Genomic DNA, 27,921 nt, shown 5'->3' on the forward strand with positions numbered 1-27,921 from the left:
TTTTACCACATGCTTAACAGTTAGTACATGATGATATAAAGAAAATTAAAGCTTTACATCCTTGCTCTTTCCCTTACTGTCTTATTTTCTTCAAAAATATCCTCATAGGGAACTCACCTCAAGGGGTTGGGTCAAACGCAGCATTAGTGAAGACTCCATATGTTCCTAGGTGGCTGAAGAACAGAAACACAAGGATGATCTACCATGACATTACTCCTCCAAACAGCCAGCTCACACTATCTCTAGAAACAACAGATTGCACCTACCCTGGAATTCTATTTTAATAAGAAAAGTAAACGGAAAAAGCAACTTTCAAGGTCCCACTCAGAGCTCTGGGTAATTTGACTTGCGCTTTCCACTCACACTTTTTCATGATACTTGGGAATGGAACCCAGGGCCTCAGGCAGGCTTAAAAATGCTCTACCACCAAGCCACATCCCCAGACATACCTACACTATTGTTGCTTTTGGTGTCTGTGCAGAAACCTTAATTTACCCTATATGGGGTTGCAGCCTCTTCTTGATAAGAAATAGTTACAAAGTTCTCAATCTTGATAACTGATACTTGAGCAAGGGTTTCCACAGAATGTTAGTACTGCCCCCTAGGGATGGTTTTTGGATTTTCATGGTGATGAAGATGCCAGACATGCAGTGTGGGCAGAGGTCAGGGATGCTACATGTCCAAAAATCCAAGATACAAAAGAATTGTAGATCTTAGGTCCTATATGGCTTTGGAATAGCACTGTTCAGAATTAAAGATCGCCTGGAACTTAATTGTTTCACGTGAAAATACTAAGTGTGTTTTTCATCTTTTAAGGTGAAAGTCATTGCCCTGTGAATTGAATTAATACAGTATTTTCCCAGGGGACAGACCACTGTCTCTTCCTGAGTCATTGCTCATGGAGAGTCTACTGAAATGTACAAACTTTCAGTGGCCTCCAAGCATTCACTAGTGTAGCACCTGAGGGTTAGCATTTGGTTTCTATGATAAATCATTTCCCACTTCATTTCTTTTTTTATACAATAATGAGGCTATCTATTGTTTTTAATCAGCGAGGTAAATAAATGTGATGTAAAAAAATGTGCACACACAGCAAGTCCTCAGAAATAAAGACTCTACAACTCAGAAGGGGGACTCAAGAGCCTGAAACTCCCTAAGTATTGATCCTTAAGACACTATGGTTAGCTGACATATATTACCCGAATGCTTTTTCTCAAGACAGGAAAGACATGGCAGAAGATATATTACAAGGAGGAGGAAGCATTGTTCATGTTCCCCTGGCACAGCATGTTAGAAAGACAAACTAATAAAATTTGTTCTTGCACAGAACATTTCCATCTTACCTGTGAGGGTTCAGGGGGCATTTTCCATCATCTGAAATAAGTGAGAAAACAAGAATAAAAGAAAAAAAATGAGTTGACAAGAGTTACTGGTGTTAGAAATTCTTGAAGAAAATTAGAAGACTAATTTTCAGATAAGTTTGTTATATGCAGAATATGAGGAACCATTTGGCCTAAAAGGTAGGCAGTACTTGTTTTAGGCTAAATTGAGCATTTTTATAATATTTTATTCCAAGGTCCTCTTATCTTTTTTCCCTTTTTAACTTTATCAGGAAAAAAACCCAACTACCCTGTCCTCATGTCTCTGAGGTCTGCAGTCCTGGTACTTGAGGACTCCCTATGCTGTATCCAGGTGTTTAGTCCCTTGGTCCTCATCTAGCATGGTAACTTTGTAAATCAACCCACAACGACACTACAGTGGATGCTTTCATTTTCCTTCCTAGGAATGTATGTGACCAGGAGCCTCTTGTCTTAATCTACATAGCAGACTGATGGTTAAGTCTTGAGACATGGCTATATCACTGTCTGTTACTTGACAATAGACTGTTTTGACATTGGACACCAAATTGGGATGAGCCTGGGAAATGCCATCCTCCCTCAATGCATCCGTTCATTTATTGTTAGAGATTTAGAAAAATGAGAGGCTACTGGCATTTTTCTAACCCTGAATTTATCTGAAAACTGAAGAAACAACTTGGCCATGGTTTGTAAGGTCAGTGGACCAGGGGTGGGTCAGGAGAAAATTATACAATTCTGACACGATTATGGAGATTGAAGTTGGGTCTTAAGCCTTCTACCTTCTTGATTTGGTTAAATAAACACACTTTCACGAAGGAATTCTTCCTAACTATTGGCACACTTCTCCCATCAGTAAGAAACTACCCTTTGCTATCCTTCAGTGTTATCCTCCCAGGAGATTGTGTGCAGGAGTGTTGGAGAAACATACAGGATTCGATGGTGGCTTTGAGTGGGGAATCATAAAAGAAGGGCACAGGACATTCCGTCCCAAGAGCAATTAAGATTAGTTATTGGAACTTCTCAATGGAACGCAAAGTCTGGAAGAGTTTAACACAGCTCCTTCCAGTTGTCTGGATTTGAGTACCAGTCAGTCCTCTGTGGCTCATGCTCGCTATGAGGAAAGACAGTGAGAGCCTCCTTAGTTTATAGAGAAGTGTTTGTGAAGCCAATAAACACTTGGGCAGGCTACAAGTCACAGCAGATGGAGAAAAGATGTTTGCAAGTCTAAGGACTGGGCGTTTCTTTTGCCTCTGGATCTAAAGTCTCTTTCTGACAACAGACTGGTGAGGTGTCCCTGATAGAGTCTTCATCATTTGGTCATTCTCCTGCTTAAATCTTCTCAAAACCTACACATTTGCATGAGAGAATGTTTGAGTGTGTGTTTTCAGGACACTGCTGAAGCAGTGGCTTCTTAAGTGCCAGCTTCTCCCCACTGGTCTTGGAGTCCAGCGGGTTCAGATGCTCTCAGCTGCTAAACACACCACTTCTCCCAGGTCTCTAATGTGCTTGTGATTTTCACGTGCAGTTTTCTTTGCTAGAACTCTAGTTCACCTTCCCATCTTGGCCCTATCCCTTAACTCAACCTAAGGCTGAGAAAGCCTATTCAATGTACTGTTCTGATCCAAGAATCATCCTTCTATGTTTGGGTAACATTTACACTATATTTTGTTCTTCCAGACATACCACAGTCAGTATGCATATTGTTTACCTGTCCCTCTTAAGGGACTATATTTTCCTCAACCTCAGGCACCGTCACTATCGGCCCCACTGTCTGGAAGAGCTGATTTACAAATGCCTATTACATGGGGTGGGTGAGGGAAAGAGGCATGACCTGTTTATAATTAATTTTGGTTGTTCCAGAGGCTCTCAGATGCTTCATCAGAATTTTAAGGGAAGGCTTTGTAAAAGTTCATATAATGGCTGGTGTCACAGCTCAGTGGTAGAACACTGGTTTAGTATGCGGAAGGTATGCACATACACACACACACACACACACACACACACACACACACACAGAGAGAGAGAGAGAGAGAGAGAGAGAGAGAGAGAGAGAGAGAGATAAATTCAGAATTTCTGTATTTTCATAAATTCCTATAGGTGATTCTAACAGGCAATCATGGCTCAAAGTCACAAATATTAGCCTTATTTTCTTTAACAAACTGTTTTTAAACAGAAACTACTGACTTTAACACTTTACTCCAAAATAGAGAACAGAAAAGAGGAAGGTTCCTTTGTATTTACCTTTCTTTCTGAGACGCTTTCTGAGCAGAGCCAGGAGTGTCCCACCCACTGCCAGACCTGTTGTAGATGCCACTGCCCCACCCAAGTAAGTCAGCGCTTCCTGGATGGTCAGTGGTCCTGCTAAAATAAACACACGTGCAAGGTGTGAGTGTAGTGTGCACAGACCATTCATCCTTCTTGAGGCATCCCAAGAACAAAGACAGGGCCATAAGCAAGATCCTCAAAGGTCCTGCCAAGGCCAATAACCTGGCAGGAAAGATCTGGAAATCAGAAATCCACTGCAATGGAACAGAAAGCAGGGCATGACTGCATCCCAAGGCTTAAATATTTTGATTAATTTTGATTAAAAACCATGATTTCTAAACTGGACAAGATGAAAAGATCCCATGAAAGGAACTCAATAGTAGATACAAATTCATCAGTACAAGTGTATGATTATTTGGGTAAATGAAATGAATGTTGGGGTAATTTCTCTTTATCAATCAATGGTTTGGATATGTAACAGAAACAAGTCATAACTGCTAAGGGAAAGTAAGGGAGGAGTAAGGCTGAGATAAAGCTTGCAAACAGATGGGGCATAATTAAAGGACTTGAGGTATTTTTAGAGGTAGATGGTAAGCAAAAGTCTTCTGACACAACAAAGTAGGACTCTGTGTGAAAACCCTTGGCTAATGTATTTGAAGTTTCAAGGTGTGTTAAGTGGAGGCTATAAGAAGTGGGGAAATTAATTCCAGACAACTAAACAATAAAAAGGAATGGCAGGGATCCACATGGTCACCAGCCTCATCCCTAGGGCTCTTTATAAAGCAAGGGGAGCCTTTGTGGCTCATTGTGAAACACTCATCAAGCAATGGAGAGGGTCAGTGAAGGGAAGAAAAGCCACCGTGAGAGATATGCAGAAAAGAACCAGGGATTCTGTCTTCCATGCCAAGGTCATGTTCTAAACCATATGAAAAGTGTACCTTGGCACGTTGGCATGGCAGCTGACCAGCGGCCATTCTCTTGGCATGTTGCCCTTGTAGAACCATTCAGTAACTGGCCCTCTGGACAGTGGAAGGTGCAGGATGATCCATAGCTAAAGTTTCCCCAGGGGCTGGAACAGTTCATCGATCCTGGTGTGTCCATGTGCAATTCTGAGCATTTTATGGCTGCAAGGGAGAAAATGAATGAGAAACAGATAAACAGAAGGAAGGCAGATAGGTTGTGGTTTGCTTTTAACTTGACTGGAACTGACAGTAGATGGAGTCGATGTGAAAGGTCAGAAAGGAAGTCATCCACACCCAAGAACCACAGCAGCTCTTCAAAATAACATCTCACCAAATTATCCATAAAATAATACTAGCCAGAGAACAAGGATGACCCATAGAGCATGCAATAAATTGCTAATATACTGATCTAATCTCCAAAAAGTCTCCTTACAAAATTTGCCCCTCAAAAACACTACTGAATTTGTATCTCTGTGTTATTATTGATACACTGTGACTAACTGGCCATGTCAGCATTATGATTATTAAAATATTTATTTCATGTCCCTCACAGGTGGACATTGGAAGTTTGAAAGAGGAGACCACAATCCTCTTTAAACTATTTGTTAAGTAACTTCAGATTATTTTCTGTAAGTTGTGGAGAGGAAACGAACCTTGGGAAATCAGATTTAATTCAAATAGGTGTGATAGAGCAATCCTGACATTTCTAAAGCTCAATGCTGTGCTGTGGAAGCTATCAAGATGAAGGAGACTGGGGACTCTATGCTTTGGGAATAGTGTGGTAGCTCCTTAAGAAATGTCACTCAGGGCTAACATCTGAGTTCCAATCATTATGAAAATACTGTAGGTTGATACTGTCACCTAGTTAATAACATTGCAATTTATACTTCACCATTCATTGAGCTGGCTTTACATTTGCAAGCTTTTAGCTCTGACACATGTAGACATATGCACCTTTATGCCTGTGTCCTCTGTATAGAAAGTGGTTTGAGGGAGGGCCAAGCTGAAGGGGCTGCTGCACATTCCTTCTGCTTGGGACTGCTGTGGATTTCATGGAGGAGTGGGGGCTTGCAGCGGTTGTTAGGGCAGAGACATACAATGACGAACTCAAGCATGGACAGGAAGACAGCTTCAGAATCCCCTGCTCCTGCCTGGTTAGTTACCTCTGCACTCTGGAGTCACTGCTGTCCATTGTCCTGAAGTCCTGCATCTGAGCGAATTGGTTCCTCTGAGTGTAAACCCAGTTTTGCACCCAAAGTGACAAGTGGTGTTTGGACCAAAGCTTCCCAGGTGGTGTCTGCAGAACATTGTCCCCTGCCCAGGGGTAGTGAGAGCGGGACAGCGCACCTCTGGGTTAGGAAGTGATGTTACACCTATCATGAGAAAAACATTTCATTTGAACGCGTTCAGTACGTTCATGGGTTAAGGGATCATATCTGAACGAAGACTGTCATGGAATAGATGTCTTCATCTTTTCCCATAGCAAGGGATCTCTAGCAATTTATAGATGGAAGCTATGAAGATCTATTAATCTCAGATATGGAGAAAATTATCTAAGGGCTGAAGAGATGACTTGGTGGGTGAGAGTACTCGTTTTGAAAGCAAGAGGATCTCAGTTCAATCCACAGCATCCACATAAAAGCCAGTGTTAGCAGGCAGAGACAAGTAGATCCTGGGAACTTGATGGCCAGTCAGCCTAGGCAAAAAGCTGAGGTCAGGTGCATTGAGAGACCTTGACTCAGAAAATAAGGTGGGTAGTAACTAACAGGAAGATGGCTGCTGCCCTCCTCAGGCTTCTGTGTGCATGCACATGGGCTCTCATACCTGCATATATGAGCGTGCATACACCACACTTAAGTAAATAAATAATTTAGAAGAGATGATGTTTTAAAAAGTGCCCATGAAAAGCCATTGTCCTGGTCATAAGAAGAAGCAGAGTTGATATTACCAGTAGTTTAAAAGGGAGGCAGCTGGAGAGCTGCTACAAAGACCTAGCACTTCAAAAGAAGGCCACATTAAATGCAAGTAACTGCCTGTGCTCCCTAGGTTGTTGGCAGATAGACTACTCTCTGGTCCAAGGTCAACACGAAGATGAAATGGAAACAGTGCCACTGGCCTGGTCATACACTTGCCATGTGATAGATTGAAGATACTTGGTATCTCTGCATCTGGATTCCTGGTCCCAAACATTTGGCCCATAACTGCCACACAGCAATCTCAGCAAGTACAGTATACCACTCCCTTTGCTCAATAAAGATCCAAAATTTCTTCATAAGAATCAGTTATCTTTTAGTTGAGAACAGAAAAATCCTGTCACTTCTTAGAAAGTTTAAAAACCTACACCTGTGTTGACTACATTTCACCGACAGTGTATAATGTGCACTTGCCACAGAAGTTAGCTGCGTGTTAACTGTGTGGAAAGATAACCCCAAGTAAAGCTTCCCTGGTGAGCACGTCATTACCTTTGCAGGTTGGTGGAGGTGCTGACCATCGTCCAGAAGCCATGCATCCCACAGTTTTGGATCCAACTAGCTCAAATTCCTTGTTGCAGGAGAAGTGGCATGTGGAGCCAACACTGAATTCTTCCTGATCCTGAGAACAATCCAGGCTGCCTTGATCTGGGGCGAAGATCCTCGGGCACTTGATGGCTGGAGTATCAAATGAGAAAGTCCCAATATGGTGCTTATTAAGACCTTCTGTGTTTCACATAGTTTATCCTCTCAATGGTTGACAAATAGTGATTGACTACCTACTGTATCTCAGGCATTTTGCTGAGTAGCAGGCATACTGCAATGTATAAAAGAAGTTTGCTTCCAGAGGGAAGAGCGGGTAGGCATGCAGAAAGATGCATAGAGAAAGATCAGGAAGTCAAGTACTCAGTCTCCCTAACCCAGTTTTCAGGCCTTTCACTGAACTCAGACTTATTGTTGGAACTTATAACGTCACATTACACGCTGTAGCTCCTTTACCTACTGTATGTAAAGTTTCTAAAACCCCAACCATTCACTTTATCTAACATCATTCCCACTGTAGGTATCTCGGGGTTGGGAGTGGCAGTCAACAAGTACAGGTCAAAGGGCAGAACAAATGAATTTCTAATTTTCTCACCACAATCCTTTCCATCATTCAATTACCTGACACATGACCGACTTGCCAACAGCTATTGACAACAGTGACTGTTGTTTCTTTGAGTCCACTGTTATTCTGAAGGTAACGTCAGGTTCATTTTGCTTAGCCATTTGGATTCCTAAGGTTCTTTAAGTTTTATGTGCTGCCTCATGAAAAAGTATATGGGTATCTTGGTATATATGTGTTTGTAGTAACAGGCAGTTTGTGGGTGTTTTGTGGACCCTTCCATCAGTCCATTAAAACAGTCCAAGAAATGAAGCAAAATAGAGAAGTAAACTGTCCCAGGGTGCAGAGGGCACATGTTCACTGTATTCCAGAACCTGGACTTGGGTAAGCTGAAAAAACCAGAATGATGGAGCTGGAGGTGGATGTGAGACCAAGTCTCCGTTTCCTAAGAAGATTAAGCAAGGTATCAGGTGCTGAATTCAGTGGCCAACAAGGTCTCCCAAGGAACAGTGAGTGAGGAACCATGTTAGTGATAGGAGAGCAATAGTCTGTGTCAGGGAGGTGGCCTACAGATGGGGACCTAAGGGACACAGCCACTGGACTTAAGCAATCCAGCTCATAGACGGCATCATGGAAAGGAGATGTGCCTCAATCATTGCTGTGCTCATGGAGAAGATTTCCTGAGGGGGAAGGGCAGGTGGAGACAGGGAAATGTAGGCAGATCCTAAGTTTCAAGGGGCCCAGGGAACCAGTGTTCTTACCAAATGGAAATACTTGTGAATCCCCTCCCCCCCCTCCCCCCCCCCCCCCCCCCCGCTTAAATGGAAAACTCAGTGCACAGTGAAAAGAGAAGCTGGGGGTCCCACCTCATGATGACCCCAAGGCCCTGTGGTCCCTTCTAGGGTTCTGAAAAAAATAGTGTGTGAGAACCAGGGTTCCTAGGCAGAAATTAAGGGTGAAAATTCCAAAGATTGGTGGGAAAATGAAAAGGAATCACTTCCCGAAATATACAATGTGAATGTGGCTAATGAAAGAAGAACAGACATAAAAATATCTTAAAAGTAGGGTTAAGAAGATAAACAATACCGAGAACCACATTTTCTTAGAGCTGCTGCCCCTGGGTGGAGTCTGGGCCCACAGATAGGAGGCACAGGCTTCCTCCTGCACAGAAGAGAGGATTGGGGCAGAGTAGAGGGAAGTGGTGTGGGAGATCACAGGTTTAGCAACTGAGCTGGCTACATCAATAATTTAAAAGTTTAATGGAATTTATAAGTGGAATTTGGTTCTTTGCCCTTAAAATACAATCTGAAAAATTGAAAAACTTATGAACATGTTAATAGGGTAAGTGACAGAAACAGCGAGAAATAAAGGAATGAGTAATGTATACAAGGCATAAACTCTCCCTCCTCACGTGGCCCGGGTTCCTTGAGGTTAGTGTATTTTTTTTGACAGCAAGTGTTGGAATTTGTTACCCTATAGTACAGCAGTAAGATCTTGAGATATCAGTGTAGGGATGACTGAACAATATTTTAGCTGTTTTTCACAGTGCTAACAGATTTTTAAAGGCATAGTCTCTCAGCTGGTCACCAGTCACCACCATTTCTAAGGCTTGCTTCTGAAATCACACCTGCAGCCAGTGCTTGGACCCGGGGTTCAGAAGTCCTGCCGCTAGGTGGCAGTGTGGCATAGTGGTAAAAACACCCTGTAGCCTGTCATTCTGCCCTTCTTTCCATATGCCTATTGACAGCTACTCATTCTCTTGATGCCCCGTTTTCTTCATCTTTAAGAGGGCAATGACAATAACTTCTTTAGAGGTGGTTTGTGTAGACTGAATAAGAAAATGTCTGAAGTGCGGGTCTCATTATTCCCAACCCTGACTATGCTGAACAATAAATTGGAACAGTGACTCTTCTGAAACCAAAGAGGAACTATACATTAACTAACATGGTGCACTTCTCTTTCAGAACATACTATATGCCTATACTTATATGCGATACATTGTGCCCGCTGGGTGCTTCCAGGAAGTCAAAGGTAGGTGTGATTCACCCTGTTTTGGAGAGTTCCACCAGCTGGCACTGTCAGCAAAGCTGTGTTTGAGTGAGTGTGACTAGGAACGGATAAGCTTCTGTTCAACAGATGCTTGTTACTCTCTCATTTGATTCCATCTACTGCTGTAGGTGATTTAAAGATAAAGGAGGGGCTGAGGAGGTGGCTCAGGGGGCAAAATGTCTGCCAGGCAAGCCTAAGGTCCTAGGTCAGATCTCTGGGCTCTGTGTAAAAGCATGGCATGGTTGCACGCATCTGTAATCCCAGCACTGAGGGTGTTTAGACAGATAAATCTCTGGAGCTTGCTTGCTAGTCAGAATAGCCAATTGGTGAGTGCTGGGTTCTGTGGGAGACCATGTGTCTAAAAGATAAGGTCAAAAGAAATAATGGAAGACTGCCAACATCAACGGTTTTTGTATACACATACATACTACCCTTGCACACATACATACAACAGAAGCATGCACATATATTATTCACATACACATGCATGCATGTACAAGATGGAAGAAGCACAGCTTCTACCTCAATGAGTTTAAATCCCATAAAGAAGTAGGAGGAAAAATGAAAGCCAGGCTAGGTTAAATGACACCCATCCCCAAATAAGTTACTAGTCTGAGACTTAGTGGGGTTGGTGAAGGCAGATTAGAAATAAATAGCTAGAGAGCTTGATAGAAAAAGAGGAAGGGGTTTTATAAGAAAATAAATGCTTCAGTGCATAACTGAGTATCATCGTTTGTGAATGTCAATGGCCTTGGACTATCTCACCTCTGAGCTTGTTAGTTTCTCACCTGTAGCATGGAGATGATGTTGACTTCCCTTATTATTCTAGAATGATGATGTCATGTGCTATGATGATGTAAAAACATTGCTAAGACTGAAATGTTTTACTCAATTTGTTATTCATAGAGAAAGACATTTTTTATCTAGATTCCCATGCCTAGAGAAAGACATTTTTTATCTAGATTCCCATGCCTAGTGTTTAACCTGGGAACACCTTCACCCAAATATCTAATGTTTCTTACTTGTATGATGATATCTGAGAAGTCACAGGGTAGGGCAGACTCCTGTGCCTACCTTCACATGTGGGTGGTGTGCCTGTCCAGTGTCCAGATGGAGAACAATCCAATCTTTCTGGTCCAGATAAATAAAATCCTTCATCACAGGTGAACTGGCATGTGGATTTGTAAGTAGAACCTCCAAGAGGCTGGATACAGGTCACGGTTCCATTCTGAGGGCCGAGCAAAGGTGAGCAGGTGACAGCTGAGTGGGAAGGACAAGGTGGGAGAGGGGAGATCATGTTAGAACTCAGGGTTCTGAAATCCATCTTCTCTCTTTTTCTCTCTCTCCTTCCCCCGCCAGCCGTGTGTGTGTGTGTGTGTGTGTGTGTGTGTGTGTGTGTGTGTGTGTGTGTGTGCTGTTTGTCTCTGCTTGCTAGTTTAGCATTTTTTGTTGTTGTTGTTTGCATTTCTGGCTTTTTCTCTGTAAGAGGCCATGGAACTGGTGACAGCCACAGCTTCTTACAGTTGACTGTCATTCTGAGATCTCACCCACACAGGGTTCCTGGGGTAATTCTAAAAGGGCCTTAGGGCCTGTTGGAGAGATCTCCATTGGGGTTCACTTTTTTTAAAAAGATTTATTTATTTATTATGTATACAGAAGAGGGTGCCAGATCTCTTTACAGATGGTTGTGAGTCACCATGTGGGTGCTGGGAATTGAACTCAGGACCTCTGGAAGAATAGTCAGTGTTCTTAACCGCTGAGCCATCTCTCCAGCCCCTGGGGTTCACTTTTGATGCTTCCAGAATTCAGGGAAAGTTGCTCCCCTGATATCTTCTCAAGAAACAAGCCTAATGATGCTTCCATCAAACAGTGCCAAGAACTTAGAGATGGAAAATGGGGTGAATTTCTTTCTCCCATCCCCAGCAGGTGGTGGAGAGAATCTGGGCCTCTATCCTAGCTTGTGCTATGCATGGAGACCCTTTTCAACCTCAGCTGTCTCATTTTCAGTATATGGAAACCTGTAACTCTTGCCTTATAGCCACCCTGAGGTATATAGTGAATCACTTGAGTCACACTCACAGATGAACTGTGAAAGGGAATAAAGTAGGCAAGCATTTCATCAGTTGTCTACAAGTGCCAACTTCCACCTCAGAAGTCATCTCAACCTGCAGGACCAGGCATAAATGCCCCCCACCCCACCCCAGTTCGTTTTCCAGTAAAAGTTAAGTCAGGTCTCACAGTTCTTTGACACCATATATAAACACAAGTGTGAGGTGTTGGGAGACTGGCTTGGGCTGGTGATCATACTGTATGACTTTGGGCAAGTCGCTTAACCTCTCTGAATCTCAATATCTCAAAATGACTTAGTCAGACCAAGAGTGAATACGTTCTCAGCACCAATGTCAGTAGCTGTCAAGATGGTCCTCTCCCAACTCACTGAGCCATGAAGCCCAAGAGAATCTTACTGACACTCAGAAGAGAAGACTGATGGCAAACATGAGCTCAGGGACTTCTTTGCTGCTTGGCTTGGTTGCTCAGTATACAGCTTTAAAGCAGAGGACGGCGGGGTACAGCTGTCCCAGGTCAGCTGCCTATTGGTCAGCTTGCTCAGCAGCATGACATTTTAAGGTGTTGGCTGCACCTTGGCTTCTTCTTCCTTTCTCGAGCATCACTCCTCTCAATCTAATCTGTTTTTGCAGAGACTGAGGTACCATCAGCCACGTGCAAAGTCTTCCTGTGTTCAGTGGGGGGGGGGGGGTCAGGGATGGGAGGGCGGTAAGCTGGAAATACCAAGGGGGAAGGGGTGTGGGTCCTTGGCTTGGTGGAGTCATTTCCAGCTCTCCCATGACTTTGCAATGTTGAGCGTGGAGGGCTGTGAGGACAGCGACAAGGGAAATGATCTGATAACACGCTCTCCCTGGGAAGTGTCACAATAGCTTGTGGATTTCAGGCCTCATGTCACCTTCCTGCCTCAACCGCAAGTGAGAATTTCACTTGACTGGGCACCCAGCAAGAAGAGGAGAAAGTTCCCCCAGAGTAAACAAAGGGCTAGAAGCAGAAGGGAACTGGAAGGTCACAGGAAGCTGGGGTGAGTAGCAACCTCCTGGCTGTGAACACCCATAGCCAGGACTGTGGTTTGGCTTTCCTGGAAGGGCCTGATCACTCTGATAACCCTGCTCAGGAATTCTGAGCTCTTCTTCAAAGCTGTGCAGACTTCAGTGTGGTGAGGAGCTGAAGGAGCAAGTTCACAGCCCCACTCTGCTCTCTTCAGATCCAGCTCCTCATTCCCACCCCCAGCTCCTGCTCCCCATAGGTTCTGATGCCTGACATGAAGGACATCCTATTATGCTGTTAATTAATTCTTTTTTTTTTTTTTTGAGCTGAGGATTGAACCCAGGGCCTTGCGCTTGCTAGGCAAGCGCTCTACCACTGAGCTAAATCCCCAACCCTAATTAATTCTTTTAGTTATTCATACACGCATTATTGAATTTGCAATGGTGTGTGTGTGTGTGTGTGTGTGTGTGTGTGTGTGTGTGTGCACTTCTGTGACCTGAACAGCAAGTGGTTTCCTCTTCATGAAAAACATGACCTGCTTGCTTTTACTTAGATATTGAAGACCTATACAAAGTTAAAGGTATGACAAATGACACAGAAATATTTCATATTGCACATATTAAAATATTATTAAAATTGAATATACACAGTGAAAATAACTATTGTAAAGGAAAAAATTGGATGAGAAAATACAGGAAGCACTTTGTGCTAGAATGTTAGTAATATTTATTTTGGGGGGTTGGTGTTCAAGAGGATATTTTTTATTTTTCTGTTTTCTTATTGTATTACTATTTGTAGATTTTATAAATGAAAATCTTGTTTTGTTAAAGGTGTTTGTCATAAATCTGGCTAAGGTATTGGATATACTGAAAGGAAAAGGAATAGGAAAATTTGAAAATCACGCATCTGTCCTTCAAGTCATCAGATCAGGTGATTAGACCAGCTCCACTTCACACAAAATGATATGGTGCTCACAGGGCACAGTGACTTTCTGCCATCAAGTCTAACACAGGTATAAATGGTCTTAATGAATGTGCGTGCTGCTTTCTTCTGAAGATGCTCTAACCTCTAGTTCCTGGCGTGGACTCTTCCTTTCCTCAGCCTTCCCACTCTATCCTAAGCATGGTTCCCCACTATTATACAGATCTCAGTGAATGCTCACAACTTGGTTCTGTAATTCTACTGTTCTCATTCCAGCAGGACATACCATGATCCCTAAGAGGAAGAAAGTGCTGGACCAGCCTTGGAACAAACACTCAGAGCTAACTTTTCTTTGCCATCTTCTTTCTAGGTACTGTATTTAGTAGATGAGTACCATTCATGACAGGAGCCTGTGAGTCCTGATGTAGAATCTCATAAGGGCAGTGCAAAGGTCAGTGCCTTGCTGTCATCATTGCCAAATATCCTGACACTCACAGTATCTGCTTAGCTTCTGATTACATTTGTATGCAGGGTTCTTGGGTAGACGATGAAGGGGTTAGTGACAGTACTCATTCCTTTCCCATCTAGTTTCGTGGTAGACCCTACACAGTTACCACCACATACATAGCCTGTAAGCATACTGCTTCCAATTTACTTCCAGTGAAAATGGGAAGAATGCACTCTTACCTTGACATTCTGGAGGGGCCCCACTCCAGTCTCCGGTAGCCAAGCATCTTATTGTACTTGCGCCCACCAAGAGTGAGCCTTCATCACAGGCAAAGCTGCAGACTGACTGGTACTTCAGAGCACCAAAGGGGTCTGAGCAGGTCACCTGAGCTTTTCTTGGAACTGGAAAATCCTGACACTGCAACGCTAAGGAATGAAGAAGGCATGGAGTGAGGAAACAGTTACACACAAGTGTTTGTGACTTTAATCCATTAGTCCCTTTAGTGAAGGAATAAGGACGCATGAATTGGGTTTGTTTAGCTAAGATTTTTTTTTTTTTAAAAAAAGTTGTCATTAATGTCAATGATACTTGATGGATTTTTACAAGGAAAAAGTTTGAACCAGTGTTGGCTACATCAGTATTAGCATAGCCAGTGTAGAACAGTTTGGTAACATGCACTAATCAATCAATCAGTCTTAAGCTATCATATCTTTGGACTCAAGAATCTCTGAAAAGTGTAGAGATTCTTGAGATTAATAGCAAAATCAACTCAGGGGTTTTTGTCAAGGCATTATTTGTAAGAGTAAAACAAGCATCAATGAGGCATAAGTATGGGGCTCACCAAGTAAATTATGAGTTCATGAAAGGAATATTCATAGTTCTTAAATTTCATGTGTTTTACTTGCAAAAGATTTTGGAGGTATATCTACATATAATGTTAAATGGAAAGCAGAATAAAATTATGATCATGATCTAAGTGTGGTCTTTTTAAAACAATTTTAGTTAGCATACAAAATGATGGTTTCATTATGACATTTTATATATAAATATACATACATGCACCCATATATAATTGTACCTTTCTCATTTCATTCCCATTGCCCTATCTGCTCCTTCTCACTGTCTATCACTACACTATTATCTGTAAATAGATAGGAATAGTACTGTATGGAGAGAACACACTTATTTCACATTTTTCACCTCTAAAATATGAATAATAGCTTTCACTACCTCTTGGCATTAGACTATCTGAGATCATAGGAAATGCTCAATAAATCCTGGCTGTTAGCCACAGTAGCAGCCACAGAGGCACTAGCAGACACCAGAGCTCGCCTCAAGGCTGTATAGCAGCTGTAGACCTTGACTATTGAGGACAATAAAAGGAGTTACTGAGGCTTCAATTCCAGATGCTTAAGAAAATATCCAACCATCTGTTCCTGATCAGTTGACATTTATTTGCCTGGATACAGAGTAGCTTGAGCAATCCCTTGTGATCTTTTGAAAGAAAGGCACAGGGCTTAGCATGTCTACGTCTCCAGGACAATACACAACAGCACATTTAATCATCCTCGTGGTTTTACCACCATAAGGCACACACTTTTATTCCTCCACTGCCTGCGTTTCTTTTCACTGTTTTCATCATGCTAAACACATGAAGTATACAATCTGCTGTTCACCACTTTGCCAGTTGAAGTGTCTGGTTCTGGGTCCATTTGCATTTGTATTGTCAGACAGCATTCGTCACCGCTCACCCCCAGGACTCTTTTCAAGATCTCAGGCTGAGTTCCATGCTCACTAACAGTAATTCCTTTCCCTATCCCCTATCATTCTACTTTCTATCTTTGGTTATATTGTTTTCAACAAAATATACAGATAAGATTATATAGTATTTGATTTTTGGAGGATGACTCATTTTCCTTATCATTGTCTTTAAGATCTGTCCATATTGGAGCATATGTTGGACTTCCCTTTCTAACGCTGGATAGTATTCTAGTATATATGAATACCAGATTTTGTTTATCCCTTCCACCCACTGGTGCTTACTTCTTTCCACAGTTTACTGTTTGAATAGAGTCACCATGAACCTGAATATATACATATCCCTTCAAGTCCCACTTGCAATTCACAAATCACTGGAGGACCCATAGCTCGTCTCAAAATCAGGGTATACACAGCTCCAGGGATTCACACAGATTATTGAAGAGTACCACTAAATGTCTACATAAGATGCTACCACATACTTCTGGATCTTGGTTTTGTACAGATACCCTTTTTAAAATGAGGCAGTCCCAGTGACCTCCTTGTGACTTAGTCTTTATTTTAAAGCAAAACACTGAGAACATGAAATACTAAGGAGAGTCCTTTTTTTTTTTCAGATAAGACACAAACTTGGGATTTATAAAGTAACTGTTTCATTATGGCTTTCTCTGTGTTTATAAAGTTGACAGCAGTATTAGTGGCTTTAGAACACATTGACCCATAACTGTTGGCGACACAAGCAGGAAAAGCTGGTTATTAGTGCCTCGTTTTACCGGAAGTCACAGAACTCAGAAAGCCCCAAAGCCTGCTGACAAAAAATGATAGACCTAGACAAACTGCCTTGTCCATTCCTCTTCTACAATCTCATGATGTTCCTCATACATTGTTCTTTCCCTCAGCGCTGATCTCCTTGGCTCTCTCCAAACATGTGGACCAAAGCAACTCTCACCTTGACAATGCTGTTGTGAACACTGTGCTGAAAACATGTTTTACCTACTCTTTGATCCCTGACATCAGACACAAAGAGTCCAGCACATCTCAGGCTCTCTGTGAACGTCCAACAGATAAACGAATAATAGTGTTAAGTGCCAACTGTACTCAAGAGATACAGAGGAATGATTTGGTGTCACAGTACCTTCACAGACTGGAGCTGGGGCTGTCCACTGTCCCAAGTCAGCACACTGAATGGCATCATTTCCCTTCAGCATGAAGCCCTCTGCACAGCTGAACGTACAGCTGCTGTTGTACTCAAATGCTCCTGAGGATGGGGAGCAATCCATGCTTCCGTGGATGGGGCTCTCCAGAGGTTCACATGCAATGGCTGAAGGGAAAATTTCAGATACCAGGTCTTTCTCTGTAGAGTCTCTTGGGAGAGGCTGCTTCTTTTCTGCTCACATTGCCTACATATTCAAAACCTCAAGCTTTCTTTGTCCAAAAGGAAAACTACCCTTCCCATGTTCCTCTTTGCTGGCTCCCTCTTCAGGTCTAAGTTTTGACACTGTTTTCCTTCAGAAGGCTTCTTTTACACCCAAACTGAGGGATAGGGACTCCTCGTGTGGGTTCCTCAGATCCTGCATTGTGCTATTTATGCGTGAGTGCAGTTCTTCCCTCTTACAGCACAGTCTCCTTGATGTTGGGGTAGTCATTCAGAACTATATTCTGGAGCCCTACAGTCTGCTTGATAAATTCTGAGGGCTCATTAAATGTTTATCGGATTATAAAAGAACAGATACAGAAAAAGGCTTATTATGAGGAAGCAGGTGGAATAGTATCGCTTATTGTAGATACTCTGACCTAGTGCTGTATGATGATTCCAAGTGGGCTGTGTCCTAGAACACAGGATGTCATCTTAATCAGACATTGTTTGCCAGATGAGTGCAGCCCGAACTGGGTTCCTGCACATCGCTATGCTCTGAATGACCCCAGTTCTTATAGACAGTTTTCCTCAAACCCTTCTGTGGATAGTTCTATGTCTCTAGACACTCCTGTGAATGTGCAGAGCACAGAGACCACCTTGTCACTCTCGCCTCTAGTTTTGTCAGAATCAGAGCATGTAAGGGCCAAATGTCCTGTAGTGCTCCTCTTTCATCTTATACTCAAGAAAAAATGGGAATCAGAAATGGTACGCAGTTTCCCTAAAGTCTATGTGTTGAAGTGTATGCATGCTTGTGCTTGTGTGTGGGGGTGTGTGCGTGCACATGAGCATGCTCGTGCACGCTTGCATGTGCAAGCAACTGTCTGGGTGTGCTGGTGTAAAGGCCGCAGCTTGATGTCAGATTTCTGTCTCTATCACTCTCCACCTTATTTCTGAGACAGAGTCTCTTATTGAGCCTGGGGTTCGCTGCCGCAGCTAGACCAGCTGGCCAGCGAACTCAAGGGATCTCCCAGCCTGTAGTTCCCCAGCTCTAATGCTGAGGTTACAGGCACATGCCACCACACCTGGCTTTTATGCTGATTCTCAGAACCCCAATTCAGGTATTCAGGCTTGAAGAGCAAGTACTTTACCCACGGAGCCTTTGCCTTAGCCCCGCCCCCCAGAAACCTCCCAGCTAACAGTATTTGAGCTGGGCTTGTAATCTAGGTCTGGGAATTTACTCATCCAACCTTCCACCTCCCAGCTTCTCTCCCCCAACTCTGCCCCATAAGATGAAGGGATGAAGCAGCTGCCCACAGTTCAGTCTTCGTGTATTACATAATCACCCAGGTTTGCACCACAGCTGTTCTATAACACAGATTCCTTTATTCCTTTGCAGAGTCTACCTCCAAAGCTTTCTGACCCCAGCCAGATGCCTTGCCCTGCAGAATGTATACCCCAGTGGGACAGGAAGGGGATGTGGTTGAAATAGGCAGATCCTAAAGTAAGCAAGTGCCCAAGTCTACCCTCTGTATTTTATACTTGCCATTTCTTTTTTCCTTAGGCTTTTCTTTATTTTAATGTACGTTTTAGACAGGGTGTCATGCAGCCCAAGCTGGCCTCCAGCTCCCTGTGCAATCCAGGTTGGCATTTAATTTACAGAAACCCTACTGTCTTAGGCTCTCAAGTGCTGAGATTACACACATGTGACACCACATCCTGCTTATACCTTCTATTTCATTGTGTGCATTTCATATGTTTAATTCTCACAGTGCACCTGGCAATTCTTAGCCTCATTTCACAGATGAGAAATCTCCCAGCGGTTGAACAAATATGATCCTAGAGGAGGCTGTCTTGTCCTTAAGAGCCTTTGGTCATTCTAACATGGCATGGCTCCTTTTAGGTTATATTGAGTACTGATAAAACTAATCTTACCTTCACAGGTTGGCAATGGTCCGGTCCACTGGCCAGCATCAGTGCAATGGAGTATGTCTGAGCCCCTCACTTGATATCCAGGAAGGCACTCAAACTTACAGCGGGAGCCATAGGCAAAGGCAGTGAGAGGGTGCATACAGTCCATGGTTCCATGGATAGGGGCCTCCAGGCCCTGGCACTGCACAGCTAAACAGAAAAACCAATGCTAAAGAAAGGGGAGAATACCCAGCATAGAGGGAAGCCACACCCACAAGGAACAGTATGGGTCTGCCCGTGGAAACACAGATGGAGCTGGGAAGATATAGCGATCAGGAGTCTCTAGCCATTTTGACATGGAGTATCAATCCTCAGAGTGACCTGAACATCTTAACACAGAGTACCCCAAGCTCTCTCCTTAACATTCTTTATGCTTTGTGTACTATAATTCTGTCCCTGAAGGTCTGTGTGTTGATGTATCTGCCCTCTTATATGAAATACACAAATAATACCATTCTGAAACTGTTTGTGGTATATGAGTTGGGGAAAAAGTAGATTTTTTTCTATTTTGATCATAGCAAAATCAGCCCTTTGTTTTTCCACAGACTGATACTGTTTTCCCATCTCAGTGTTAAGCAATCTAGCTTAGTAGCTAAAGGAGGGAAAATTCAAAATTGACAATTCAGAACAGCTTCTCTGTGAGATGACCAGTTTCATCTGTGCTCCAGTTAAGACGGGGTGGAGTGGATATTATACATCTCAAGGTCCTGACATTTGCTTTTACACTCCAGAGACTGGAGCTATTCCCACCCCAAGGGACTCCATTGTTCCATCTTGAGCCAACTAAAGGGAGTCCCTCTTCACAGTGAAGCTACAGCTTCACTGATGCTGAAATGTTCCTGTAGGCCAGATGCCAGCCAGCCTTCCTCCTTCAGGATTGTTCATGGCTGAGCACTAGGAGGCCAAGGATAAGCACAGAGCCATGATGTTCATTCTGAGACAAGTTTCATCCAGTACTTTGCAAAATTGGGGATTCTGTGCCATTTATATTTTCCCAAAGTGGCAGACGAGGTCATTCTTAGTTAAGTAGAACTCAGTGGCTGGTCAGGGTTTCAAACAGCCATGGTTTTCTGCTTAAGAAGCAATGATTGATATAAGGTCAATCCTAAGTTCTCATCATTGTTCACAGTTTGCTTTTCAAGTAACAAAAGGAATTTGCCTAGGAATAAAAAAATTAAACTAATACCTCTACATAGGTAGGAGATGACCATGAAAATGAAAACCATGGTTAACCTGATTGACTAATAATTGTGGTAACTAGAATCTCTAGCTAATGTAGATTCTTATTCTTTTCTCAAGTTTTTATTTTTTAATTTACTTTAAAAGATTTTATGTTTATGGGTTTTTTGCCTGCATGTATGTCAGTATACTATATGTTTGCCTGATTACTGCAGAAGCCAAAAGAGGGCAATGGATCTCTTGTAAATGGAGTTAAAGATGTCTGTGAACCTGGATACTCTGGAAGAGCAACCAGTGCTCTTGACCACTGAGCTTTCTTTTCAGCCTCTATTTCACAAATTTTTAAATGGAAAATTCACTGCCCCATATATAGTCTCCCAAATTCTAATTATTTAGTAAGGATGGAAAAAATAAGGTCTGCATACCTTTACACTGTGGGGGTTTATTTGTCCAGATTCCAGAAGCCAAACACTCCAACTTGCTGGGTCCACTCAATTCGTACCCTTCCACACAGTGGAAACTACAGTTTGAGCTGAAAGAGAAGACCCCTAGAGGGTGGCTGCAGTTCATGAGCACGTGTGGAGGAAGGTCCAACTTTCCACACTCTTCAACTGTGGGGAACAAAAATAATGATTTTTCTCATTATAGACTTAAAATCTCTGCTGCATCTACAGCAAATTATAACTCTCTTTGCTCTCCCTCCTTAGGCTCCTAACTCAAGCCCTCTGTCTTAATCTGGATCCTCTGTATTGCCAGCATCTTAGAAAATAATTACTTTTTGGACAGCTCAATTCATTCATCATTTTTTAAATTTCAAATTCGTAAAAGTAAACTTTAAGGCTTTCATTTTGTCTTCCTGTGTTTGTATTTCTCTTTTATTCCTTGAAATACTATGAGTGAATGTTCTCTCCAAAAATAAAGTGACTTTTATCCTGGGAGTCTTGAGATACTTGTGTGGAGCAGGCAGATAGTGGGGACCTCCCACTTGCCTTTACTTGCTAGAGAGGCTCCATTGTAATTCACTTTCTGGCATTATCTCTCATGTAAGCTCAACCGCCAAAGCAGCACCACCCAAGTGCCAGCCTCACCGTATTCACACTCTGGCCCATAGAAGCCAGGGTAGCAGGAGCAGGTGTAGTTCCCGATGGTCTCAATGCACTCCCCTTGCTTATTGCAGGACGTGTCCTGGCAGGATGCTGCACAGATATCAGAGAGGTCAGAATCACAGAAGGCACAGGCTCCACCCTCTCACGAGCCATGTAGAGGACCGCCTTGCGCCCTGTGGAAGGCTGCAGTTTTCTAATAGAAAGTATCTCTTCCCTACTTTTACTCCAAGATGGTTAGGAGACAGATATGGGTCTCCAGGAAGGAGATTAACAGAGACTCGGAGACTCAATCTTTTCATGATAACATGTACTGAGACCTGACAAATCCTGCAGATAATTATCTCAACAACCAAACTTAATGTCTCATTGCGATATTCCTATCTACGTGCGGTCTCTCTCCCACAGGAGCCTCATTACATCTTATACTGCAAAACGTCAGTCATCGTCAATATGTCTAGAATATTGGGTTGTTAGGGAAATAGTCCCACTATGTCAGTAATTTCCCATGCCTTTTCTATCTTGTAAATTTGTCTTGAAAACCTCAGGGCCTTAAGAAATTAACACTTCCTGAGCATCGTGTCTTCGGTAATAATGGCAGTGCTAAAGTTCCTTTTGGTTTCAAATAGATGCTTTTCTCTAAACTTGATCTTTCATTCTCCAAGATGCTCGGTCATGCCGAGTCATTCTACATTTTCTTGTGCCCAACTTTGTGACCCCGTGTGACTGACTCAAGTGGTTACGTGCCTCAACCAGGAAAGACGTATTTTTAAGGGACGATGGCGAGAGCTCCGAGGAGGCCTCACCTGTGTAGCACAGGGCCCGCTTGCGTTTGGAGCAGGGTTCATCATTCCATTTGCCAGGGGCCGAGTTACTCTTGATGTAGATCTCCACGCAGTCCTGGTTGTTCCTCTTGTTGTTGGGCTCGTTCTCCGCCCAGTTCTCGGCCTCCTGTGTGAGAGTCTTATTGGTCCCCACCCAGGTCCACTTATTATTGATCTTTCGGATTCCAATCCAGTAGTAAGAGCTGAAGTATGGGATGACGTCGTTGAGGTGAGCGATTTCATTCTTATTCTGGATGGCCACTAAGTCCGTGAAGTACTTCTGGCAGAACGCCCGTGAGTAATTCCACGTGTATGCCCGTGTGCTGTAGTTGTAGGTCCACGCTACCACTTCCTTCTGATGTACAAACTCTGGGAGGTGGGGGGGGGGTAAACATGGGTTGGTATCACTCACTGGATGGAGCCTGATTCAAAGCTTACTTCTGCAAGTAAGATGAATGACTCACCGGGAGATGGACGCCAAGAACAAGGCTATTTTCTGCTTGATGTTATTTTAGGAAAAAGGGAGTATTTTCTATTTTCCACTTAAAAGTGCGTACCAAGTCAGAAAGGAAAGCACCATCTTCTAAAAGATTCTGCGTTAAAATATTCCTCATCTCAAGATACCAGAGAGGTCATCTGGTCTATTCTTGTTTCATAAATGGAGGGGCACATGAATGTGTGATGGAAATGAGATGTCTTGTGGCCTGGAGCCTCCTGCTAGCTCAGTCTCGGTACCTATCAAGTTTACTTTCTTCCTTATAGAACACCTACCTCGTTTATTTTGTTTCATTGAGTCAGGATCTTACAGCATAGCTCAGGCTGGCCTGGAACTCTGCCTCAGTCTCCCAAGCACTGGGGTCATAAGCATGCACCGCCATGCCTGGCTACTTCTTTGTCTTCCTTTGTGGTTGTCTTACTGTGTTGACTACACTTCCCTTCATCCCTGGTGAACTTCCTGTCTTCTGCTCCCCTTGATGGTTTCAGATAAACTTCATCTTTCTCCCTTCAGGCTCCCACATCTCTTACTGCCCCATGCTGCAATACCTGTTTCTGTGATGTGGCCCATACCCACCCCTGTGAAGCTGGCTGATTGTGGGCCTTTTCTTAGCTCTGGATTCTCATCATGAATCACAATGTTTAACCCTTAATAATTGTTCAGTAGATGCCTGCCGAATGAGTGAAACATCTCCCTACTTGCAGCCACACACTTTACTTCTCTTCGTTGTTACTCTTTGATAAGTAATCTCTTTCAAATCTACTTATTCATGCATTAAAATGGACCCTCCCTTGTAAGTGCTTGTGATATAAAAATGAAATAAATAAAGTATGACCCCTTGGATACAGTGGTTGTTATTAGAGCCCGTGGGAACTCATGGGGCAAAAGAGGCCAGTTCCCCAGAAGAGGTAGACAATGCCAGCAATCAGGCCTGGAAACAACTCCCTTCCTGTTTATAAAATTCTGTTTCTATTTGACCCGTGAGGATCTGCAATATTTCAGCTCCCCTCACTAGCACCCTTGTGGTGGTGTTTTGCCTTTAGACTTTACTCTGGAGGCAGGCAGGCATGGTGGTACACACCTATAACCTCAACGCTTGGGAAGCTGAGGCAGGAGGATCAGAAGCTTGAGGCCAACCTGGTCTGCATAGTAAGAGATGAGATTTAGTTGGACATAGCCAGGTTTACGCTATTGTTTCCATCAACTAAAAGGCAGTGATGAATGTATTAGTATTACATATCAAACTGTTTACTTTGACTTTGAAGAAATTCATTTTTATTTTTAAAAAAGATTTATTTTTATTTATGTGTGTGTGTGTGTGCTTGTGTGAATTTATGTGCACCACTTGTATAGAGGCATTGGCTGAGTCAGGAGGATGTCAGGTCCCCAGGAAGCAGAGTTACAGGAGATTGTAATCCACTTGATAGAGGTGCTGGAAACTAAACCTGGGTACTCCGGAAAAAAAGCAAGTGCTCTTAACTGTTGAGTCATCTTTCCAGTCCCCAAAATTATGTTTAAAGAAACTCAAATATTTTTGTGAGTCACTAAGAATATTGTGTGTTCTGTCTGCCTTGTCCAATGATGACGTTGACCCTGCATGTAGCAGCTTATTGTTTCTGAAGCCTTGTAGATCAGTGTGATTCTATCAGCTGTGTCTTTCTCTCAGGTCTCTGGGTGTGAGCAGTTTCCCATGTCTCCTAGCAGGCTACCATCCCAAACTACTCCCATGTGGCCCTGGGATCCCTCCTAAGTACTCAAGGTTAAGTGAAGGGTTTACCAGAGATCAGAGCAATGGACCAGATGAGCTGAGCACCTCCCAGGACCACACTCCAGAGTCTTGGCTTCCAGGAAGCTTTTAGGCAGCCGGCCTGAAACAAAACAGAAAACTTCCTCTTAGTATCTACAGCCAACCAATGGAACTGTCGAAATTCAGTTGATAATCATGGGGTTAATTCTTAATTTCAGCAGGAGGGTGTCACAAACCTTCCACTTCCTTCTGCTTTTGACCTACTCATCACTCTTTTGACCTACCCTAACGAGGCTGTGAAGGTTGTACCAAATCTATTGGCTTTTAAAAGGTGATTTTAGACAGATAAGTTCTAGAAATGTTGACCTACCCTAACGAGGCTGTGAAGGTTGTACCAAATCTATTGGCTTTTAAAAGGTGATTTTAGACAGATAAGTTCTAGAAATGCTCAACTTGTCCAAGCTCTTATTACACACAGCCACACAAACTTGTAGCATCTAAATGACATCTTACAGATGACACCTGCAGACTTTGACACAGAAGCTGTCTACTTGCCATTTCTACCTTCATCAACCCCTAAGATTTCAAATTCACACTGCATCACCTTTGAGGATGTGGAGTGTGAGGCATGACCAAGCTGAGAAGGGTACCAATATCCCTCCAAGGCTGCTCTAACATTTATGGCCAGTGTGAAAACAATGCCTTTGTGTTTAAATGTTGTCGTTCTATTTCTTCAGAGAAATGGCTTCCTAGAGCCATTACTGTATAGAGAATCTGAATTACCTCAGACTGTACGGCAGTAAAAGATGATGCAGGGTACAGGGTGGATAGCACACGTCTGAAGATGCAGGTGCACTGCTGACACAGGCTGACCAGACACCAAGACGTGCACAACTCAAATCACAGCAAGTCTTCTAGTCAGTGGCACCTGTCCTTGTCAGCTTGGAACTTTCTACCCCACCCTGGAGTTTCTGAATGCTGGCTTTTATAAGAAGGTAGAATGTCCTCATAAGCTAGCATGCTAGTCAGCTGACTTCTGCATAGTCACCTCTCCAACCCCAAATTTTTTTCTCTCCTTTTTTAATTTATTATATTTGTGTTTTAATTTTACACATCCAACCCCAAATTTATAGTGTATTTGTCACATCTTAATTGCATACTAAATGTGTGTAAATGTGCATGTATGTATGAGTTTGTGTTTGCATGTGTGAGGGAGAAACACACAGAGGGAGAAAGAGAAAGAAGAGAGAGAGAGAGAGAGAGAGAGAGAGAGAGAGAGAGAGAGAGAGAGAGAGAGAGAGAACAGTGGTTTGAAGCAATGCAACGTTTTAGAACATTGGTAGTGCTCTGATGAAATCATGACATCTGAAAAAAGGAGAACATGAATCTCTGTGCACCTGTTCCATCATGATATATCTGTTCTTCCAAATTATTAAATACCAAGACTCATTTTCCTGGGCTATTTCAGTCCTGTAGGAGATGCTAGGATTCCTGCCACATCAATTCAGTATTTCCCTGGCATTATACGGTAGGTGTTCTGCCCTACTAATGGGTGATCACCACTACCCACCATTGAGTAGAAGTGATTTTCCCAAGTTGGCTAGCTAAATGCACATCAGGTCAACATATCAATTCTTAGTCTCATGAGGCTCATGAACTTTGGAAACAGCGGGGAAGAAAATGTTTATTTGCAGTGATTAGACTCCTTCTCAAAGGCTCATGGATCCATTAATTCTTCTGTGGTAATTCTTAGGTAGTCTAGGCTAACTTTAAATTTTCTATGTAGTGAGTTCCTCAGCCTCCTGCCTCCATCTTCCATGCACTAAGAGTGAGCCTCCATGCTCAGGTGCATCTCCTCATTCTGACCATACTTAATGGACCCCCAAATCAAACCCCTGTGTCAACAGTAAGGTTGTCTGTTGACTTAATGATGGTTGACAAGACTGTATGTGTGGGTGTGAAAGGTGGGAGTATTTGAAAGTTTTACTTAGTAATAATTTTCCTCTGGAATGTCCTTTGGGTGGTGGCGGCCTTTTATCCCTGCTCCTATTCCACAGTACAGCTTTAGGGATAGTATCACATCTAGGACGCTGAAGAGTTAAGGGCCCTGTATATCAAGAAGTGGTGTAGAGGAAATGTCTCTCTAGGAGAAGCAGCCATGTGCTCTGCTAATCTTTAATACTGTCTGGCAACCTGCTACAAACTGGAAGTGGCTGGAAAAGAGTCTGAGACTGACTGGGTCATTACAATAACATCCTGTGACTGCACAAACCTTGTGGAAGCACCCTGGTTGTTGGCAATGCTACTGAGCGACTGCAGAGTACAGGAGGGAGCAGAGAGAAAGTGTGAGAGCCTTTGACCCTTGGCCTCCCATTTGAAGGAAGAGGTACCAGCATGCAAGAGTCTCATGACCACAGAGAGAGGACCACAGTGCAGCAGTTCAGAAGCAGAGGTGGTGTCCCTTCTTGACTTTTGTCTGCCTTGTCCAGATCCTCTTGGCTTTCTTTGCTTCCTCTCAAGCTAGAAGTTTGTAACTCCCCTGCCTCTTCTTTGTTTTCCAGCCTACAGCTTCCACCTTCTTATCAAACTGCTCTTTTGAACTTTATCATGAACTTGCAAATCACCCAACTGAATGACAGCTTTGCGCCTCTATCTTACTTGAACTCTGTGCGCCAGCATTTGCTGTAGACCAATTCATTTTGCTTAATGTGATGTTTCTCAAATGACTTGAGCAATCTTTCCGAGTGTTCCTTTGAATTTCCCTCAACTCTCTGTCCTTGGTGCATTCCTGCTTTCATGGTTCTGTTTTCTTCTTCTTTTGCTTGACCTTATGGTCCTTTATTTGTAAAGGTCCCCGAATCAGCATCTCCATTTCTGGCCTCACTCTCGACCATGAGGCCCCCAACACGAATACTGAGCAGACACAGGAGCATGCAGGTTGTCAGGTCCTAAAGAAACTATGGCAACTGAAACAACTGGCTAACTGTAGTGCCTATTAGCATACCCGTGGCTCCTCTCAGCCCTTCTCAACACGTGGAAATGTGTTAAATAGTAAATAAGTGATAATCATAATTTAGTACCTATGATACAATATGATATACTAGAGACTGTGTCTGAGTAAAAAATGTTACCAACCATCAGGAAGATCTGAAAAACAATATTCTTGCCATTTACTCTACTCATTAAAGTACATACTTATTGGGTGACATGTCGAGAAACCTAACGTGCAACATGACCACTATAGGTCATAAAACATATATTTCCTGTGAATTCCTGTTAAATGAGACTTTAGCTATTCTTTCCACAAAAAACGAAACTAAAAATGAGCAATGGCAACCATTTGGCTACCTGTATGTA

The 27,921-nt window shown here is 42.9% G+C and overlaps 1 protein-coding gene across 1 annotated transcript; it reads right to left on the reverse strand.

Annotated features, from left to right (window-relative positions):
* Nucleotides 1-118: 118 nt before the first annotated feature.
* LOC118592853 (selectin P) lies at nt 119-27,773 on the reverse strand. The gene is made up of 16 exons (XM_036201957.1): nt 27,760-27,773; nt 25,348-25,432; nt 24,595-24,685; nt 22,304-22,690; nt 21,483-21,590; nt 20,820-21,005; nt 19,180-19,365; nt 17,026-17,211; nt 14,372-14,557; nt 10,784-10,969; nt 7,048-7,233; nt 5,749-5,958; nt 4,562-4,747; nt 3,600-3,719; nt 1,344-1,374; nt 119-173 (listed from the first exon to the last, which is right to left on the reverse strand). The coding sequence occupies exons 1-16, from the start codon at nt 27,771-27,773 to the stop codon at nt 119-121; spliced, it is 2,403 nt and encodes an 800-aa protein (XP_036057850.1).
* Nucleotides 27,774-27,921: the final 148 nt, after the last annotated feature.

Source organism: Onychomys torridus, chromosome 11, assembly GCF_903995425.1.
Source record: "Onychomys torridus chromosome 11, mOncTor1.1, whole genome shotgun sequence".
NCBI lineage: Eukaryota > Metazoa > Chordata > Mammalia > Rodentia > Cricetidae > Onychomys > Onychomys torridus.

Coding starts and splice junctions, on each gene's coding strand:
- LOC118592853 (XM_036201957.1), bottom strand. Junction 14,558..17,025: donor CCCAGCTCCAGTCTGTGAAG/GTACTGTGACAC, acceptor TTCATTCCTTAG/CGTTGCAGTGTCAGGATTTT. Junction 174..1,343: donor TGCCCCCTGAACCCTCACAG/GTAAGATGGAAA, acceptor TCTGTTCTTCAG/CCACCTAGGAACATATGGAG.